General features: G+C 38.9%; 3 protein-coding genes across 5 annotated transcripts; 2 read left to right on the plus strand and 1 right to left on the minus strand.

Annotated features, from left to right (window-relative positions):
* Window positions 1-2138: 2138 nt before the first annotated feature.
* On the plus strand, window positions 2139-3125 carry LOC111490050 (NDR1/HIN1-like protein 26). The gene has a single exon (XM_023138496.1). It carries the CDS (start codon window positions 2186-2188, stop codon window positions 2861-2863), a length of 678 nt encoding a protein of 225 aa, XP_022994264.1. The 5' UTR covers window positions 2139-2185; the 3' UTR covers window positions 2864-3125.
* An 8334-nt stretch (window positions 3126-11459) lies between these two features.
* LOC111490227 (cysteine-rich repeat secretory protein 38-like) lies at window positions 11460-13271 on the minus strand. 3 transcript variants are annotated; one of them, XM_023138769.1, is made up of 2 exons: window positions 12551-13271; window positions 11460-11639 (listed from the first exon to the last, which is right to left on the minus strand). In XM_023138769.1, the coding sequence occupies exons 1-2, from the start codon at window positions 13237-13239 to the stop codon at window positions 11465-11467; spliced, it is 864 nt and encodes a 287-aa protein (XP_022994537.1). In that variant the 5' UTR covers window positions 13240-13271; the 3' UTR covers window positions 11460-11464. The 3 variants fall into 3 exon arrangements, with proteins under 3 accessions (XP_022994537.1, XP_022994535.1, XP_022994538.1); XM_023138767.1 differs by having other exon boundaries at window positions 12527-13271; XM_023138770.1 differs by having other exon boundaries at window positions 11499-11639; window positions 12477-13271.
* Window positions 13272-15723: 2452 nt separating this feature from the next.
* Window positions 15724-18953, plus strand: LOC111490226 (sulfite exporter TauE/SafE family protein 5-like). Its single transcript, XM_023138766.1, has 4 exons — window positions 15724-16572; window positions 17692-17826; window positions 17911-18063; window positions 18603-18953. Exons 1-4 carry the CDS (start codon window positions 15826-15828, stop codon window positions 18909-18911), a joined length of 1344 nt encoding a protein of 447 aa, XP_022994534.1. The 5' UTR covers window positions 15724-15825; the 3' UTR covers window positions 18912-18953.
* Window positions 18954-19087: the final 134 nt, after the last annotated feature.

The raw sequence follows: 19087 nt of genomic DNA on the forward strand, positions 1-19087 counted from the left end.
CACAAATATTTAAAATTTGCTACATTATTATTAGAATTAAAAAATTATTATTAAATTAGTTTTGTATGCTTCATCAAAACACAATATTTTATTTGGTATAAATTTAATATTCTATTAATATTATTTAATAATGATTGAATAATATATTATGTATATAATCAAAAGGGTCAACCCTTGGATGTCCAATCGGTATAGAGTTTGACTTTTTTTGCTAAGCTTCCTCAAGAGAGATTGCTTTAATTGCAATTGAATTAGAAAATTGGCAATTGGTTTTGACTTTGAATAATTATATTAAATAACACAATTAAGAAAAAAAAAATTAGTTAATTAGGCATGAGGTTTAGTTATATTCATATTTAAAACTAAACGTAATAAAAATTAATTAAGATAAGTGAAAGTAATGTGTCAGGTATACTAGAGTGATAGCACGATGTATAGAATTTGATACTCGTCGATATTGGAAGGTAATTAAAAAAAGAAAAATTAATGGTTTTCTCTCTGCTTTTTTTTTTTTTTTTTCAATTTAATGTGTAAGCAGGAGATTGAAATTTTTGACATTTTGAATACCTCTTTCTAGTAGATGTGTTTCAAAACTTTAAGGGGAAGTTCGGATGGGAAAGTCGAAAAAGAATAATATAAGTTAGCGTTGAGCCTGAGCTGTTACAAATGATATTAGAGTCAATCAGTGAATGATGTGAGACATTAATCAAAGTAAGGTTGGACTCTCTCCATAGTAGACGCTAGCAGTGGAGTTGAGCAACGAAAAGTTCAAACAAACAAACAAACAAACGAAAGGAATTATGAGTGTTCATGGATTAAGTTGAATCGAGTGTCTTAGTTGGCATATCGCTCGATGTTTGACTTTGATATCATATGACATAGCCTGAGGCCACTGTTAGTAGATATTGTTCGCTTTAGCCCGTTACATATCGTCGTTAGCCTTAGTTTTAAAACGCGTTTACTAAAGAATGTTTTATTCCCCGTTTCAGAAGAGATGGTGAAAAAAAAAAAGCGAAAAAGTCATTTATAGGATCATGGGAGGGCACATGATGGATGAGAACGTAGGAAATCAAGCCGCATGTCATGGAGATTCATTAGCCTTTTCTCTTGTATTGGGATGATACGACGTCGTATTCCCTAATTTCCTTTTAACTTTAAATTGATTATTCAATCAATTTCTTAAGTTAGAGATTTATAACATTAATCATTGCTATGGGTTTGACTTTTTGAGTCATTTGGATAATGTGAATTGAATTGATTTTGGGACCATTAATAATTCAATGTTTGAGTGGTTCAAGTTAACTGTATGACGAACAATTTGAATATACTTTAACGTCAGTAATCTTATTAGTTATAATATAGAACTTATATTTGTTTAAATTCAATTTCAGTTTATAAATAGCGTTTAATAATCATTTAGACTATGTTTGATAACCATTTGATTTTTCAAATGAAGTTTGTTTCTTATGGTTCATGAACTTGGCTTAGAAACCTCGATCAACCCAACTCAACTCGACCGGTTTGAGTTGGGTTGGATTCAAATACATGAAAATTTTTGTAGATTGAGTTAGTCAAATACATGAAAATACATGAAAATCTTCGAAAAAAGTGAGACAAAAGTGACTCATCTCACTTTATACACCTGGATCTTTAATTATACTAAAAAATGCATCAATTAATTTAGACATTTAGAAATCTCTCCTAGCAAACGCCCTTTAAAAACTTTGAGCCAAAATCCAAAAGTGAAAGCCCAAAGAGGACAATATCTACCGCAGCGGTGAGCTTGAGCACATCTCAAACATTTGGTAACAGTGAACTTGGGCTGTTATAGACATCCTAAACAGAGCTAGAATCCTCCCAACATCTACGGGCGGTGGGCTTGAACGCTTGGGCTTTTACACACATCCCAGATTTAAGGTCGGAGATTCTAATTCTCACAAACTCGATCTTAAAGCACCAACTTTTTTGAAATCAAACACGAGAATAAATCGATTGCTTCATCGTTCCCACTCAACTAACCAAAACAATCCCACCTTTTTATTCTTTTCTTTCCTCTTCAAAAATCTCCCAACCAAGATATTCATATTCCCTTTACATGATATATATATATATACACCAAAACTCCCCCACAGAAGTGATTCTGTTCATCCCCATCAACCCAATTTCCACCCTTTGATCCTAAAAAATGCAGAGCCCCAGCCAATTGCCAGTGCACCACACCAACACGCCCGAACGGCGCCCAATCAAGCGCCACCACACAGCGCGCTACTACGTTCACCGTGTCAAGGAGAGCCTCACCACCCGCTTGTCCAAGCTCATATGCGCCATCTTCTTAAGCTTGTTGCTGATTGTGGGCATCATTACGTTTATTCTCTGGCTCAGTTTACGACCCCACCGGCCCAGGTTTTTTATCCACGACTTTTCGGTTCCCGGTTTGGGTTTGGAGACCGGGTTCGAGAATGCCCAGATTGCGTTCAACGTCACGGCTCGAAATTCGAATTTGAATATTGGGATCTACTACGGTTCGATTACCGGTTCGGTTTATTATAGAGACCAGAAAATTGGGTCGACGCCGTTGCTGGATTCGTATTATGAGGGGCCGAAGACTACTAAGGTGTTGGCGGCGGTGCTGAGTGGCGCGACGTTGAATATTAATAATGAACGGTGGATGGAATTTAATAATGACCGGTCGAAAGGGACCGTGGCTTTCCGGTTGGAGATTACGTCCACTATCCGGTTTAGGATATCCACGTGGGATAGTAAGCGCCACGGTATGCATGCTAATTGTGACGTGTCGGTGGGCCCTGATGGGATGATTTTGCCTTCTGCCAGGGATGTGAGATGCCCGGTTTACTTTACCTGATTTTCATAACATATTTACTATTAATTGACCTAACACTTCAATGTTTTTTTTTTTTTTTTTTTTTTTTTTTTTAAATTTTTGGATTTGAGTTTGGGATTNNAAATTTGTTGGATTAATTATTGGTTGGTGTGTTTGAGAATTTTTAAACGTTCAATAATTTTATGATTTTCATTCGCAAATCGAATTGTAATTTTATATTTTTACTACTCCAAATAAAGTCGAAGGAAAATCGATGAAACTATTGGACCGGATTAGGGTTTCACTTATGAGTTTGTGATGTGAAACTGACCATAAATGAATTACCAAAAAATTAAATGTTTGAGGATTAAAATTGTAAATTAACCTTCTTTTTACCCGACAAAAAAAAAAAAACGAACTTCTACACATTCTTTTTTCTCTCGTCAAATGCGTAGATATGATGAGATTGATAGGGAGGGGCAACCTCGTCTTGCTTGTTTATGGCGAAACTTAACTGAGATACCACATCGGGCAATGTGCCAGTGAGGAGGCTGAGCATAGAAGGAGGTACACTAGACAGTGTGCCAGCGAGGACGTTAAGCCCCAAAGGGAGTGGATTGGGTGGGGGGGGGGGGGCNGGGGGGGGGGGGGGGGGGTCTCACATCGATTGAAGAGGGGAACGAGTACTAACAACGATGCTGGGCTCCAAAGTGGGTAGATTGTGAGATCCCACGTCGGTTGGAGAGAGAAACAAAACATTATTTATAAGGGTGTGAAACCTCTCCCTAGCCAACACGTTTTAAAAATCTTGAGAGGAAGCTCGGAAGGGAAAGCCCAAAGAAGACATTATCTACTCGCTGTGGAATTCAGCTGTTACTCTAACACACTAGATAATCAGTGAGTCGGTCGAAAGTAATCTATAATCAGTGAGTCGGTCGAAAGTACGAGATTACTAACCAAAAACTGATCAATTGAGATGGGTAGAACCCCTAAGTGAGTCGGTCGAAAGTACGAGATTACTAACCAAAAACTGATCAATTGAGATGGGTAGAACCCCTACTATCTAAATTATGATCCAGAACCTAATTAAACGAGATAAATAGATTAAAGCATCTTTCGTCCTCGACAATTAAATACAATTAAAATGTTTTTGTAACAAGTCAAGTAAGAACGTTGTTAGTAGTTTGAAGCAAGCAATCCCACCTCAAGCTTTTCCAATATGATCAATGACGCAAAAGCTAAAACTTTACACCTAAGAAGTCCCCTTTAAATGTCATAGATGAAGTGCATATGTTATGTAAAAATTAAAAAAACACAACACCCACAAATCATGTTCCTACGAACAAACGGATAAAGCAAACAAAAGTAGCTAAAAGCTCCTCTTTCCAACCAACTCAAACACGACACCAAAATGGCTTACCTTTCTTCTTCACAAAGAAATTGCAAGCTTTCTATATAATACCATCATAATCCTTACCCTTCTCTCCAAAATGGCTGCCAAAAACGCCTCCAAATGCGAGTTTACTATATACTTATGGTTCCTACAAGTTCTAATAATTCTAGGGTTAGCCTCTTTAGCCATATGGGCGAGCCTAATCCCCAAGAAGCCTATCTTCATCATCTCCAATATGGATTTGAAGCCATATCAAAACGGTAGCGCTAGCTCTTCCTTAGCATTGAATGTGACGATCTCAAACCCCAACAAAATGGTTGGTGTCTTCTTCGATGAGCTTAATGTAACGGTACGTTGCAAGAACGAGAGTGTCGGGTCGAGCTCGATGTCGGGATTTTATTTGGAAAGCAAGAGAATTGATGTGCATGAGGTTGAGTTGGGTGTGAATGGGTTGTGTGGGAAGGTGGATTTGAGAGTTGGGTTAGTGACGAGTGTTGGATATAAGATTATGTGGTTCAAGACAAAGCATCGAGGGTTGGTTTTGGAAGATTGTGTTCATATTGGTCCTGATGGGCAAATGGTGGGAACAAGAGAAATGAAGTTGAGCTAAGAACTCGAGAAGCCAAGGTGCTAGGGCTTGAGGTATAAGGCTATGATGCTGGTACTAGAAGCCAACAAAGCTCTAGGGTTATCCTATTTAAATGGATAGAAGTAGACCGTTTTAGGTTGTTCGGGTAATTAGAGAGCCAGTGTCTCGTTGTGCCTCAACTATAAAGGCTCTCAGCCATATGAATAGTTCAATGTAGTGATTTGTAAGTACAATTTAGTGAGAAATTATTTTGGAGCATTTGTGAAAATCTTTATTGTAATTGTAACGACAGTGATTTTTCTACTAAAATAGAGTCGTTATCATATGCATGACATAACCTTTGTATGCAGAAACATTCAATTAAAACAATGTCATAAAACGATGTCATAGACTTGCAAAATAAATGAGACCTATCATTTAAAACCGTATTCTTTTAAGAGACCTCTAATCTAGGCACATTGGATACATAGTACTTCTCTATACACAACCTACACGTGCAAGTATGGGCCTACCAGGTAGGCTCACAGACACCCTGGGCCTACTAGTCGGACTAGATTCTCTAGGCTATAGCCAGACACCCAAAGGTACAGCGACCGTCATTGCAGTAGTAGCTCAGTCTGCAGCACCTTAACTCGATGCGACCCACGAGCTGACCTGAACCGCCTCTCGACTCGAGACGCCTGCACACGTGCCCACTCTTGGCTTGCCATGTGTTGACCCGCAGCGCAAACAGTCCTTCGAGATTTAGTTTTTATTTGATTTACAATTAGATTTTGTTTTGATTTAATTTGTTTGCTTGTTACGGGATTGAGATTTTCTATATATCTCTTTCTATTCTATATTAATCTTTTCATCAACCATTCAATAAATCCCTCCTTAACTGACAGCTGCCTCCTCCTCTGCCTCTTCTACCGTCTCCTCCGCCTCAGCTGCCTACTCCTCTGCTTCTGCTGCCTACTCCTCCACCGCCGCCGTCTATTCCTCCGCCACCGTCTCCTCCTCCTCCGTCGCCGGGTAATCGTCGTTTTAGCTTCCGTTACACCCGTTTTGTGAAGGGAAAAAAAAAGAGCTGAAAGTATAGAATTTGTTGAACAGGGGAAAGTAGATCCTCAACGATGATAAGTGTGGCCATTGTGGTTCCAATTACAGTTACTGTCTCCATATTGCTGTTTGCTCTGAGCTGCTATTTCCTGCGACGAACAGCAAAGAAGAAATACACTGATGTAAAGGAAGACAGTGGTATTTGTTCTTCCTTTATCATACATACTAGATTTGGTTTTCTGCAAATTTGTAGCAATTTCTCAGAGGAAAACAAGCTCGGTGAGGGCGGATTTGGTGCAGTCTACAAGGTACGCAACTACTCATACTTGTGAACGAAAATGTGAGATCCCACATCGGTTGGGAGGAGAACGAAAGACTTTATTATAAGGGTGTGGAAACCTTTAACATACACGTTTTAAAAACTTTGAAGAGAAACCCGAAAAGAAAACTTGACGTTTTAAAGATAATATCTGCTAGCGATGGGCGATGTACAAACAAAGACGTTGAGCCTCGAAAGGGTGGTTTTGGTGGAGTACCACATTGATTGGAGAAAGTAACTCTTGCCAACAATAACACCGGGCGTCGAAGAGGGAAGATTATGAGATTCTACATCAATCGGAGAAAAGAACGCCAGTAAGAACGTTGACCCCGAAGGGAGTGGTGGATTGTGAGATCCCACATCGATTGGGAAGGAGAACGAAATGTTGAGGATTGTTGGGAGGGAGTCCCACATTGGCTAATTCAGGGAAGGATCATGTTTACATGTATGGAATACATCTCCATTGGTATGAGATTTTTTGAGGAAGCCCAAAGTAAAACCGAGAGCTTATGCTCAAAGTGAACAATATCATATCATTATGAAAAGTTGTGATTTCTAACATATATTACAGTCATGTCCTTGGTTTAGTCATGTCAATAGAATCTTCATGAATTAAATAAAGAGTGTACTTTGTTCGAGGGCTCTAGATAAAGGAGTCGAGTCTCGATTAAGGGGAGACTCTATGGTATACTTTGTTTGAGGAGAGGAATGTTGAGGATTGTAGGGACGAGACCTCTCGGGGAAACCCAAAGCAAAGCCATGAGAGCCTATGCTCAAAATGGACAATATCATACCATTATGGAGAGTCGTGATTCCTAACATGAAACACACATTCATTTCCTATTTGATTTGTTCTTCCTTCATAATCTTTTGTTTTCCCCATTCATTTCCTATATTTTTAACTTGATTCTCCAAAACTTGTAGATCCCATTCGACAAAAACAGCTGGATTGGTCCAAACGATATACAATTATCAATGGCATCGTTCGAAGAATCTTATATCTGCACGAAGATTCTTGTCTTCGAATTATTCATCGTGATCTGAAAGCAAGTAACATTTTGTTACATGAGAATATGAATCCAAAAGTTTCGGATTTTGGTATGGCAAGAATTGTTGGTACATAGTAAGTTGACTTTTATGATTCATAAAGTCATTTTTGTACAATTGTCGTTGTTGACCATTTTCATGTTTCAACGGTTACATGTCTCCTGAGTATGCAATGCACAGAAACTTCTCTTTGAAATGTGACGTGTATGGCTTTGGAGTCTTAGTCTTTGAAATTATAAGTGGCAAGAAAAATAACACCTTTTGTTTGTGGAATCTTGCCGAAAACATGTTGACCTATGTAAGTGAACGATTCTTACTCTTAATGATCGAATAATTCATAAACTCATAGGCAAGAAACTATGGAAGAATGGAACATCCTTAGAACTATTGGACCCAATTCTTGAGATAATTACTCAAGAAATGAAGTGCTTATATGCATCCATATTGCTTTGCTATGCGTTCAGGAGGATCCTAGCCGTAGGCCTTCAATGATATCCATTGCTCTAATGCTCAATAGTTATTCTACAACCTTGCCATTGCCCAGAGAACCAGCGTCAGTCATGCACAGTAAAGATGGTGGTATTGTAGTAGACCGTAATCGAACCACAAGGTCCAGTCAGTTATTCATGTAACGATTCAAGTCTACCGCTAGTAGATATTATCTTCGGGGTTTTTTCTTTCGGACTTTCCCTCAAGGCTTTAAAACACGTCTACTAGGAAGAGGTAAGAGTGTTTCGTTCTCCTCCCCAACTTCTGTGGATCACAGTTAATGAAATATCTATGTTTGAGTTGTATTCACGATGAAGTATGTCTTACTAACATCAATAAATGATTTGTAGCTATAATTTCGAACCTTTAAAGATTGTATCGTGTAAAAATTATTCAATGATACTACTACAATATTTGTAATAGCTCAAACCCATTGCTAGCGGATATTGTCCACATTAGTTTGTTATGTATAGCTGTCATACAAATTATTTATTAAGACCGCCACAATATCGGTAGTAGAGTATTATCTGCTTTGCCTCACGATTGTAAAACGCGTCTGTTAAGGAGAGGTTTCCACATTTTTATAAGGAATACTTTGTTACTTTCTTTAGGAGAAGTGAGATCTCACAATTCATCCCTAGATAAAGGTTTTCACGCCCTTATAAGGAATGTTTCGTTTTTCTCTCCAACTGATGTGGGATTTCACAATTCACCCACCTTGGGAGGTAGCATCCTCGCTAGCACGTTGCTCAATGTCTGGCTCTAATACCACTTGTAACAGCCCAAACTCATCGTTAGCAAAACCCTTTAAGTAACGTCGTCAGTCTCACAGTTTTAAAACGAGTTTGTTAGGGAGAGGTTTCCCACTCTTATAAGGAATACTTCGTTCCCATCAACAACCGATGTGGATCTCACAATCCACTCCCCTTGAGGCCAGCGACATTGTTGGCATACCTCTTGATGTCTGGCATCAAAGCCAGACACCGAGCAGTGTGCCAGCGAGGATACCCGAAGTGAGGTGGATTGTGAGGTCCCACATCAATTGAAGAGAGAAACAAGTGCTAGCGAGGATGTTGGGCCCAGAAAGGGGTGGATTGTGAGATCTCACATCAATTGAAGAGGGGAACGAGTGCCAGCGAGGACGCTGAGCCCCGAAGGAGGGTGGGCACTGAGCGGTGTGCCAGCGAGGATGCTGGGTGTCACAACCTAACTATGAAGAGAGTAGGTTGTGACCCTCACGTTGAGACAAGAGAAGCGGTGACCCTCGAGTGCCATGAAGCAACCGAGGAGGATGGTGAACACCACACAAAGTGGGCATTGAAAACTAGTCGAGGCATAAGCAAGATAGAGACATCGAATAGACAAGAATTTGGGCATGTGATTCTGGAGTTATGTTCGTCCATATGAAATATGAATGCTCGCCAAAATTGGTGTCAATTGAGCACTAGGCGAACGCTCCATGGCACCGTATGACCGTTCGCCGAGATCATGTCTATGCCTGATGGATTGAAAATGACTCAAAATGTACTACATGGGGTACCATGGTGTCAGCTCTCCACCCCCCTAGGCCTGTGGCCTTAACGAACTACCATGTGGCACATATGTATGTCACAACAAGGGCGAGTGTGTCGAGACGAGTGTCTCAGGCGACTTCCTTTGAAATGAGTTTTTCAAGGACAGTACCGGCTGACATGGGTGTGCCGATGTTGTGCCTTAGCCCGTGTGTCGGAAGTTGCTACATACACCCACTATCCGATACGATATTCGTAAATATCATGACATGGGCATGGGAGGGCCAATGCCTCGATAGAATCCGAATGGATGGATTTTCGGGATGTCCTGATGAGATGAGCGACACGTGGACCCATTCTTGATGGCATATCCGAGTGAGTTGTGATTGTCGAAGACACCTCGAGACTTGGGATGGAGTCAAGACATATAAGCCATGTCGATGAGAATTGACATGACAAGATGAGACGCGATGTTTAATTGAGAAACCTCAGCCTCGAGTAGAGGTAAGGTCGAGACGAATGACTTGGCTAGTGTAGAGGTAAGTTGGTTGTGTCGCAGACGATTGAACATGCACGCACAGGCTGTGTGTGTGGTCGAACAAGCTTGGATTCCGCACAAAGGCTAGTCGTGAGCGTGTGAAGATCACGACGCCGCACGGTTGAAAAAGTAGGACCGTGACACTGGGTCTCGAAGGGGGGTGGATTGTGAGATCCCACGTCAATTAGAGAGGGAAATGATATCGATTGGAGAGAGGAACGAGTGTTAGTGAAGACGCTCAACCTTGAAGAAGGGGTGGATGGTAAGATATCATCCATGGAAACGCTCAGACCTCAGATCCATACACATATCACAGTTGTTTACCCCACAATTTCACCAAGAACACCGCCTATCAGTCCAGCCTTGATCTTCTCTCCAATGATTTCCCCACCATCGTCGCCGTCAAAACATTCGACAGTACTTCCTTCGGCCAACCACCAGACTCCGTTTATGGTCTCTTCCAGTGCCGTGGAGACGTCAACAGCACAATCTGTGAAAATTGCGTGGCCGAAGCTGCCAGCAACATTCCCCTGTTCTGTCCCCTAAGTAAAGGCGCTGTTTTTTGGTACGATGAATGCTTTGATGAACGGATCCTTCGAGACCCAGGTGGTTAATTTCACATCAGATGTAACACTTTACGCATTAGCACAGTGCACCGGCGATCTGTCCACTCAGAGTTGCCGAGAATGCTTAGCACATGCTATCGAGACTATTCCGATTTGTTGCACTAATAAACGTGGTGGTAGAGCTCTGTTTCCGAGATGTTATGTTCCTTACGAGGTTTATCAATTTTTCAATCTCGAAGTACTTAGATGCATCCATATTGCTTTATTATGTGTTCAAGATGATCCTAGTCGAGACCTTCCATGGCATCTATGGTTCTTATGCTCAACAGTTATTCGGTTCCTTTGCCTTTGCCTAAAGAGCCAACAAACTTCATGCATAATATTGCCAATGGCATTGTAATAGGTAGCGATCGGTCTATGATCAGTAAATTTTTATTGTTGTCTATCAATGAGATGTCTGTAACTGAGTTTCACCCCGATGAAGAAATAATGAAGGACGAAAGGCTCTCTCGACATTGTATGAGCCACAAAACGACTTATTTAGAAGATGATTTACGATGACTATTGATACCGATGGGAATGAACTTTGTGTACTTCAACTAGTTTAGTATAATTTGATTTACTTTTAGTTGCATTTGGTAAATAAGTTCATATTATCTTTGTTATAATTCTTAATGTTCGTGCCTGTCTCTTGCTAGAACTTGTTTTACCACTTTCGATGGTTGAATTCATGCTTAGGATCCGGTGGGGATCAACTTTAAATGAGGTGGAGAATTCCATTTATAAACGGAAAATGAGGAATGGAGTGAGGAGAGACTTCTCTCCGTTAGATAAATGGGACTGGGGACGAGGATTGTATTCTCCTCTTAGGGGCCAGCGTCCTTGCTGACACATAGCCTGGTGTCTGGCTCTAATATCAATCGTAATGGCTTAAGTTCACTGCTAGCAAATATTGTCCACTTTAACTAATTATATATCGCTATCAGTCTCACCGTTTTAAAACGCATATTTTAGGGATAAGTTTCCAAACCCTTATAAGAATACTTTGTTTCATTCTTCAACCAACTAAAAATCTCATAGTACAAATTCTTCGAATCAATTTCGATAACCAAAAATAATAGAAGGTAGTCAAGAACACGAAGAAACGAGTTTAATTAGCTTTGCAAGTTAAATACAAGTAGGAATTACAATCAAGAAATACAAGATAAAAGCACAACCAAGTAGAAAATTCTTCAAATTTGCAGATTCTATGCCAACTTTCAGCAGCTAAAGAATCATCAGAACCATCATCAACACTCCAAAACAACTCCAAATTGTTCTTCCACCTGCATTGCAAAACAAAACACATCAACCTTTGCACTTACTCAAGAACGATTGATATTGTCTAACTTTGAGTATAAGCTCTCATGGTTTTGTTTTGGGCTTCCTCAAAATGCCTCATACCACAACATAGAGCCTTTCCTGAGGCCTATTAAGCCCTCAAATAAAATACACCCTTTGTTCGACACTTGAGGTTTCTATTAACATAACTAAGTTAAGGACATGACTCTGATGCCATGTTAGGAATCACGACTCTCCACAATTGTATGATATTGTCCACTTCCCTAAAATGCCTCATTCCACAGCATAAAGCCTCCCCTGAGGCTTATCGAGCCCTCGAACAAAGTACACCCTTTGTTCGACACTTGAGGATTCTATGAATATAGCCAAGTTAAGGACATGACTTTGATGTCATGTTAGGAATCACGACTTTTCACAAATGATATGATATTGTCCACTTTGAGCATAATCTCTCATGGCTTTGCTTTGGGTTTCCCCAAAATGCCTCATACTACAATATAGAGTCTCCCCTGAGGCCTATCGAGCCCTCGAACAAAGTACACCCTTTGTTCGACACTTGAGGATTCTATTGACGTAGCTAAGTTAAAGACATGACTCTGATGTCAGGTTAGAAATCACGACTCTCCACAATGGTATGATATTATCTAGTTTGAGCATAAGCTCTCGTGGTTTTGCTTTCAGCTTCCCCAAAATGCCTCGTACCAATGAAGATGTATTCCTCGCTTATAAATCTATGATCATTCTCTAAATTAGCCAATGTGGGACTCCCTCCCAACAATCCTCAACCGAACATAACCATTAAAAACGAACTCAAAACTTACTACCACTAGTTGGATCTGAAAAATTGAAGTAGAACTGATGATCATGATACCACATAAAGCAATTGAATCCATACACTTCCCAATCTTTCTTACTCCCAATGGTTGTTCTAAACGCATCCAATTGCGCGTTCAAACACAGACCACAGTCACTCCCACTGATATCCCTCGTGCACTGAGCCATCCCATATCGCTTCCCTCTCACCCCACCTTCCAAAACAGCGATTTGAAACATCAAACTCTGATACGGAACAGAGGAAGCCAATCCACTCATTAGCGACTGACCATCAGAAACCAAAGATGGGTCATCATAATTCGTGTCATTTAAAACAGCCACAGAAGTTTGATCCAAAATACCCAAGAAATTATCAGTTGAATACCTAAGAAAACACCATCTAAACCAAATCACAACATCTCTGCTTTCTGGGCACTCAGACAGAGCAAAAACAGAGGAGTTTTTGATGCAGCTGCCGCAGTTGTTTGCAGAAATGTCGCCTCTGCATTGAACAAGACCAAAGATTTGGGTTGAACTCTCGCCCTTTGATGTGCTGTAGAAGCCATTATGAACAGGCCCATTCTCAGCTAGAGACTCCAAAAGGCTCTTTAAATTGGCCTTGAAATCGCTCTCGCCGGAGAAGCTGTCGGATTTTGAACACTGTTGGCTGCAGTTCTTGTTCATGTCGGCACGGCAGAAGAAAGAACAGAGTATTAATGACAGTGAAGGTGTAAAGAGGAAGAACATTGACACGAATTTGAATGCTCCCATTTGATTCGAAGTTTGAGCACCTGGTAAAGCGATAGAACACTCGACTAAAATAAAGTCGTGGACTTTTTTCTCCTTTTTTTAATTTTTTCTTTGTAAACAAAAAGTCAACTATGTTTCTATGATGAATGGATGGAGAATTAAATTAAAAGCAACTTGGATGAAAGTCAACTCCAATTTCATTCTAATGATAATGCCACTTGTAATAATTACAAATGGTTTGAGTTAGTTGAGATATGGTTAGTATTCGAAGAATATATTAATTATGGATTATATATTAGATATCTATATTTAATAGTATATTTTATTTTATTCTCAATATTTAGTTAGTTTATATTTTTTTTATTGACAGGTATTAGTTGTATTTTATTCTCAAAATTTAGTTAGTTTATATTTTTCTTTTGGTAGATATTAGTTGGTAGCTTATATCCTATTTAAACGTTGTGAATATCAATTATTTGTAGATATTAGTGGGTAGTTATATCATATTTAAACGTTGTGAATATCAATGAAGATTGAGCTTTCGATTCCAATTCTATTTCTCATTCTTAACTCTGCATTGTTTCTTGAGTAATAATATTTTCAGATCGATTCACAAGTAGTAGATATTGTGTCAGTCCTTTACATTTTTTTTTTCAGGAGACAAAGATCAGTAAACCCAAGTGCGTGATATTCATATTAGCTTGATAAGAACATAAATTTGGAGGGGTTAGTAGGAAGGTGAGATATCTGCCTTCCTACTTAACCCATTAACCCAATGTCGTTGTAACAATTCAAGTTCATCGTTAATAGATATTATCTTTTTAGGGTTTTTCCTTTCGAGATTCCCTTCAAGATTTTTAAAATATAGAGAGATTTCCACACCCAATAAGAATGTTTCGTTCTCCTCTTCAATCGATGTGGGGATCTCATAATACACCCCCTTCGAGACGCAGCATCTTCGCTGACACTCATTCATCTTTCCAATCGGTATGGGATCTCACAACCAATGAGTAGAAGGTACAGATAGATCTTGTATTTGAATTTATTGATTTGTGTTTCGATTTCACAATTCAAATAGAGACGTATGTAGTAGCTTGATCAAGCCGAATTTCAAACATTTTAGTTTAAAATTAAACTTATAATTACTAGTTTTTGTGAATTTTATTGGGTTTTATTATCTCATTTTTAAATATTATTTTTAAAAATTAAGTTAAGTTTTAAAAATTAACGAAAAAAAAAACAAAATAACTTTTAATAGATATAAATTTGATTATAGAAAAATGAACACAAACTTTTAAAATAAATAATTATTAAACAAAGCTTTTAATGGCCCAATGGTTAGGAATCACGACTCTTCAGAATAGTATGATATTGTTCATTGATATTCATAACGATCTAGATAGGATACAAGCTACCAACTAATACCCACAGATAAGAAAAAAATATAAATTAACTAAATCGATTTAAATAATAAAATATACTGTTAACCAAATTATAATAAAAAATATTAAGAATATATTAACTAATTCAAACTAACATTAAATATATTAGGAATAAAAATATATTTTTTAGGAGAAGAACCAATCAGATTTTTTTATTTAATTTTTAAATAAATACAATTATTCATTTGAAGCTTGATGGATAAACTTGAAAATATAATAATATAAACTGGTTTTTCTCATAATAATAATTATAAATATCAAAATCATATCTTATTTTTGATTATTTATAATGTTGAATGACATATTCAAATTTATTTTTATCCTTATGAAAAGCATTAACCTGAAAATAAATAAATTTTAAAAGCACAATATATATGTGTCATCTCTCCCACTTGCATCCCAACATGTAATATTGTTTTGTTTATTTATTTATTAAAATATTTTTTTTATTTGTCCCTTTTAAAATTAAATTAAATTAATAAAAATATCTTTCAATTTTATATTTAATTATCTTTCAATTTTATAAATATTTAAATTAATAAAAATATTTGGACACCTTCATTGAAAACTCACACATGTACCAATCAAATCATCGAGACATCTCGAGACAATAGGACGACATTACGATGCATGGGTTGTATTGTTGAGAACCGAAATGACAATGAGATGCGACGTTGTTGTGTCGCAACGATTGAACATGCATGCTCGAACAACGTATGTAGCCAAATATATATATTTATTTATTTATTTATTAATAAAGTAAGACCCTACAAGACGAAAAGACAAAAAGGGACACTGTAGTTATGTGTGAAGAATGATTGAACAAAAAAAAAAAAACATAAAAAGGAATATATTATTAATGAATAGAATATACTATAAATTAATTACAAAAAGGTGAATTAAATATTAAATAAATACATCGCAATCCAAGTGTATATTACTTCTGAGTTGGCTGAGCTGGAAAGAAATGTCCAGGCTGGACATACTCTACATTAGTCTAATTTTTGTTTTTTAATTTTATACCGGCTTTTGAAAAGATTAAGAACGCCTAAAATCGCTACGGAGAAGAAGATTTTTTTAGCATACTATCCCGAATGCCACTTGTTCTTATAAACACTTAATAATCGCTTCTGCTTCTTCTCATAGTTGAACACAGTCCAAGAAAATGAAGATTTCCCTACTTCCCTTCGCCCTTTTCGTCTTATCGCTCGCCATTAATGTTTCTTATGCCAAACAAATCAAACCCATCAATGATTTCACTCCGATTCATCAATTTCTCCACCAAACCCAACAATGGCTGACAACCCATCTCCCGAGTTCGACTCCCATTACAGTTGCTGGTGTGCTCTGTTTCGTAGCCGCTTCTATATCCAGCGCTGGTGGGATTGGCGGCGGCGGGCTTTATATTCCGATTTTAACCATTGTGGCTGGTTTTGACCTAAAAACAGCCTCGAGTTTCTCGGCTTTTATGGTCACTGGTGGGTCGATTGCGAATGTATTGAACAATTTCTGCTCCAAATCAGGGGGGAAGTGTTTGATTGATTTTGATATTGCGCTCTTGACTGAACCTTGCATGTTGTTAGGCGTTAGTATTGGGGTTATATGTAACCTTGCGTTTCCTGAATGGGTTACTACTGTTCTATTTGCCATTTTTCTTGTTTGGTCGACCTTTAAAACTTGTGTAAGTGGGATGGTGTATTGGAGAATGGAGACAGAGGTGCTGAGGAATAATGGGTGTAAATTGGAAGATGGATTAGGGAATGAAAATGAAGGCAAATTTCTTGAAGAGCCTCTGTTGAATACACAAGAAAAATGCAGATTCAGACTCCCTTTAATGAAGTTGGGAGCCTTGATTCTTGTTTGGTCTTCTTTCTATCTTATCTATCTTCTTCGTGGCAACCGCGATGGACAGGTATGGATTTTCCTATTTGATTCTGTGTCTGGTTAGATTGATTGTTCATTGTTAGGGAAAAATTATGTTTCAGAGAACTTGAGTTGCTTAAAAGGTATATGGAAGTGATCTTGATTTGACCTTGACTGCTGTGAAAAGTATAGAAAATGATCGGGATCTCACGTCTTTGTAAAGGTGTGGAAATCTCGAGCGACAACGAGGACGCTAGACCCTGAAAGGGTGGATTGTGAGATCACATATCTTTATAAGAGTGTTGAAACCTCGAGATGGGGGTGGATTGTAAGATCACACATTTTTATAAGGGTGTGGAAACCTCGAGTGCCAACGAGGATGCTAGGCCCTGAACGGGGTGGATTGTGAGATCACACATCTTTATAAGGGTGTGGAAACCTTGAAGGACGCTAGGCCCTGAACGGGGTGGATTGTGAGATCACACATCTTTACAAGGGTGTGGAAACCTCAAGTGTCAGCGAGGACGCTAGGCTCTGAAAGGGGTGGATTGTGAGATCACACATCTTTACAAGGGTGTGGAAACCTCAAGTGCCAACGAGGACGCTAGGCTCTGAAGGGGGTGGATTGTGAGATCACACATCTTTATAAGGGTGTGGAAACCTCGAGTGCTAGCAAGGATAGGCCCCATAGGGAGTGGATTGTGAGATCACACATCTTTTAAGAGTGTGGAAATCTCGAGTGCCAACGAGGACACTAGGCCCCGAACGGGGTGGATTGTTCAGTTTAGACTCAATTATGGAGCCGATAACTTGTTGATTCATGTCAAAGCTTTGGCTGTGTTTTTGATTGGGACAGTTTAGTCTAAAGCTGATAGTGCAACTTCCTTACTTTCTGGCTTGGACATAGTATGCCACCCCTTGGTCCCATGTACTCTCCCTTTGGTAGCTTTTTGTATGCGTTAGGGGTATAGCACTGTTTCGGTGCGGGCCACGATAGCAATTGCGGGCCACGATAGCAATACTAAATCTCTGCAATCAAATTTGACGCTTTTCATTTAGGACGAATTCAACACTGTGACTTTTTCTTTGTTCTTGCTAAGTTAATTCTGCATCATTGCAAATGAAAGGATAACAGAAGTGGGTATGTGACTGCTCCTTGTTTGTGCAGGGTCTTATACCGATCGAAACGTGCGGAACGGGTTACTGGATTATCTCTTCGCTCCAAGTTCCGGTAGCCATAGCTTTCACTCTCTGGATTCTGTACAAACAGAAGGCTCCTGAACCTGAAGATTCCCCCCAGAAGGTGCAAAGAATGACACTAGAACATATTTGCTTTTATTTCTGAGATCTTTTCATAAAGCAATCTTGACTGTTGTTACTTGTAAAGGAGTTGGAAGAAGCACGGCCTGCAGTTGAACCATCCAAGAAACTGATCTTCCCTGTAATGGCACTCTTAGCTGGGATTTTGGGCGGCATGTTTGGAATTGGCGGTGGCATGCTTATAAGTCCTTTCCTTCTTCAATTTGGAATAGCTCCTGAGGCAAGTCCTTGAGTTGCTTTGTTTCAATTTTAACCTTAATTCTCAAGATCCCACTTCAGTTGGAGAGGGGAACGAAACATTCCTTATTAGAGTGTGGAAACCTCTCCTTAACCGATGCATTTTAAAATCGAAGGATTATGGCGATACGTAATGGGTCAAAGCAGACAATGTTTGTTAGCGATGGGCTTGGGGCTGTTACAAATGGTATCAGAGCCAGACATCGAGCGGTGTGCCAACGAGGATGCTGGGCCCCTAAGGGGTAGATTGTTAGATCTCACATCGGTTGAAGAGGGGAACGAAACATTTCTTACAAGAGTGTTGAAACCTCTCCCTAGTATACGCGTTTTAAAACTGTGAGGCTAACGATGATACGCAACAAGTCGAAACAGACAATATTTGCTAGTAGTGAACTTGGAGCTGTTAGACACACTATCGAAAGATTATAGACTTATGGTACACCACCTTAAAAGTGTAGGACCAATTTTGTAATTTAACTCGTCATCCGCTCATTATGTTCGTATCTCCGAAATCTAATGCAGGTAACAGCTGCAACTTGCTCGTTCATGGTGTTCTTCACGGCTACAATGTCAGCTTGCCAGTATTTGCTGCTGGGAATGGAGCATACTGAAATCGCAGTCATTTACGCCATCGTCTGCTTCATCGCTTCCGTGATCGGATTGGTAGTGGTTCAGAAGGCGATTCGTGAGTATGGAAGGGCGTCTCTCATCATCTTCTCAGTTAGTTCAGTGATGGCTTTGAGTACTGTCACTATGACCACATTTGGTGGGCTTAATGTTTTGAGAGACTACACTGCTGGAAACAACATGGGATTTAGATCACCTTGTTAAAACACTTCTTTTTTAATGATGCTGTTTTCTTCTCAGTTTTAATTGGTTTGAGAGAATTAGTATGAACATAAAATAGGATAATATCGTTCAACTGATTCAAGATCATTCAAAATCTCATCTTTTTAACGAGAGGATTCTCCTCCTCATCCTCGATAGTGTCGAGTGTTGAGGATTGT

The sequence above is a fragment of the Cucurbita maxima genome, unplaced genomic scaffold (genome assembly GCF_002738345.1).
Source record: "Cucurbita maxima cultivar Rimu unplaced genomic scaffold, Cmax_1.0 Cma_Scf00015, whole genome shotgun sequence".
Lineage (NCBI taxonomy): Eukaryota > Viridiplantae > Streptophyta > Magnoliopsida > Cucurbitales > Cucurbitaceae > Cucurbita > Cucurbita maxima.

What these genes read in the sequence shown, in the direction of transcription:
- LOC111490226 (XM_023138766.1), top strand. Translation starts at nt 15,826, where the DNA reads ATGAAGATTTCCCTACTTCCCTTCGCCCTTTTCGTCTTATCGCTCGCC. An exon ending in CTGAAGATTCCCCCCAGAAG is followed by an intron (nt 17,827 to 17,910) that starts GTGCAAAGAATG and finishes TTACTTGTAAAG; the next exon opens with GAGTTGGAAGAAGCACGGCC. An exon ending in AATTTGGAATAGCTCCTGAG is followed by an intron (nt 18,064 to 18,602) that starts GCAAGTCCTTGA and finishes AATCTAATGCAG; the next exon opens with GTAACAGCTGCAACTTGCTC.
- LOC111490227 (XM_023138767.1), bottom strand. Translation starts at nt 13,239, where the DNA reads ATGGGAGCATTCAAATTCGTGTCAATGTTCTTCCTCTTTACACCTTCA. An exon ending in GGATTCAATTGCTTTATGTG is followed by an intron (nt 11,640 to 12,526) that starts GTATCATGATCA and finishes TTTGCAATGCAG; the next exon opens with GTGGAAGAACAATTTGGAGT.
- LOC111490050 (XM_023138496.1), top strand. Translation starts at nt 2,186, where the DNA reads ATGCAGAGCCCCAGCCAATTGCCAGTGCACCACACCAACACGCCCGAA.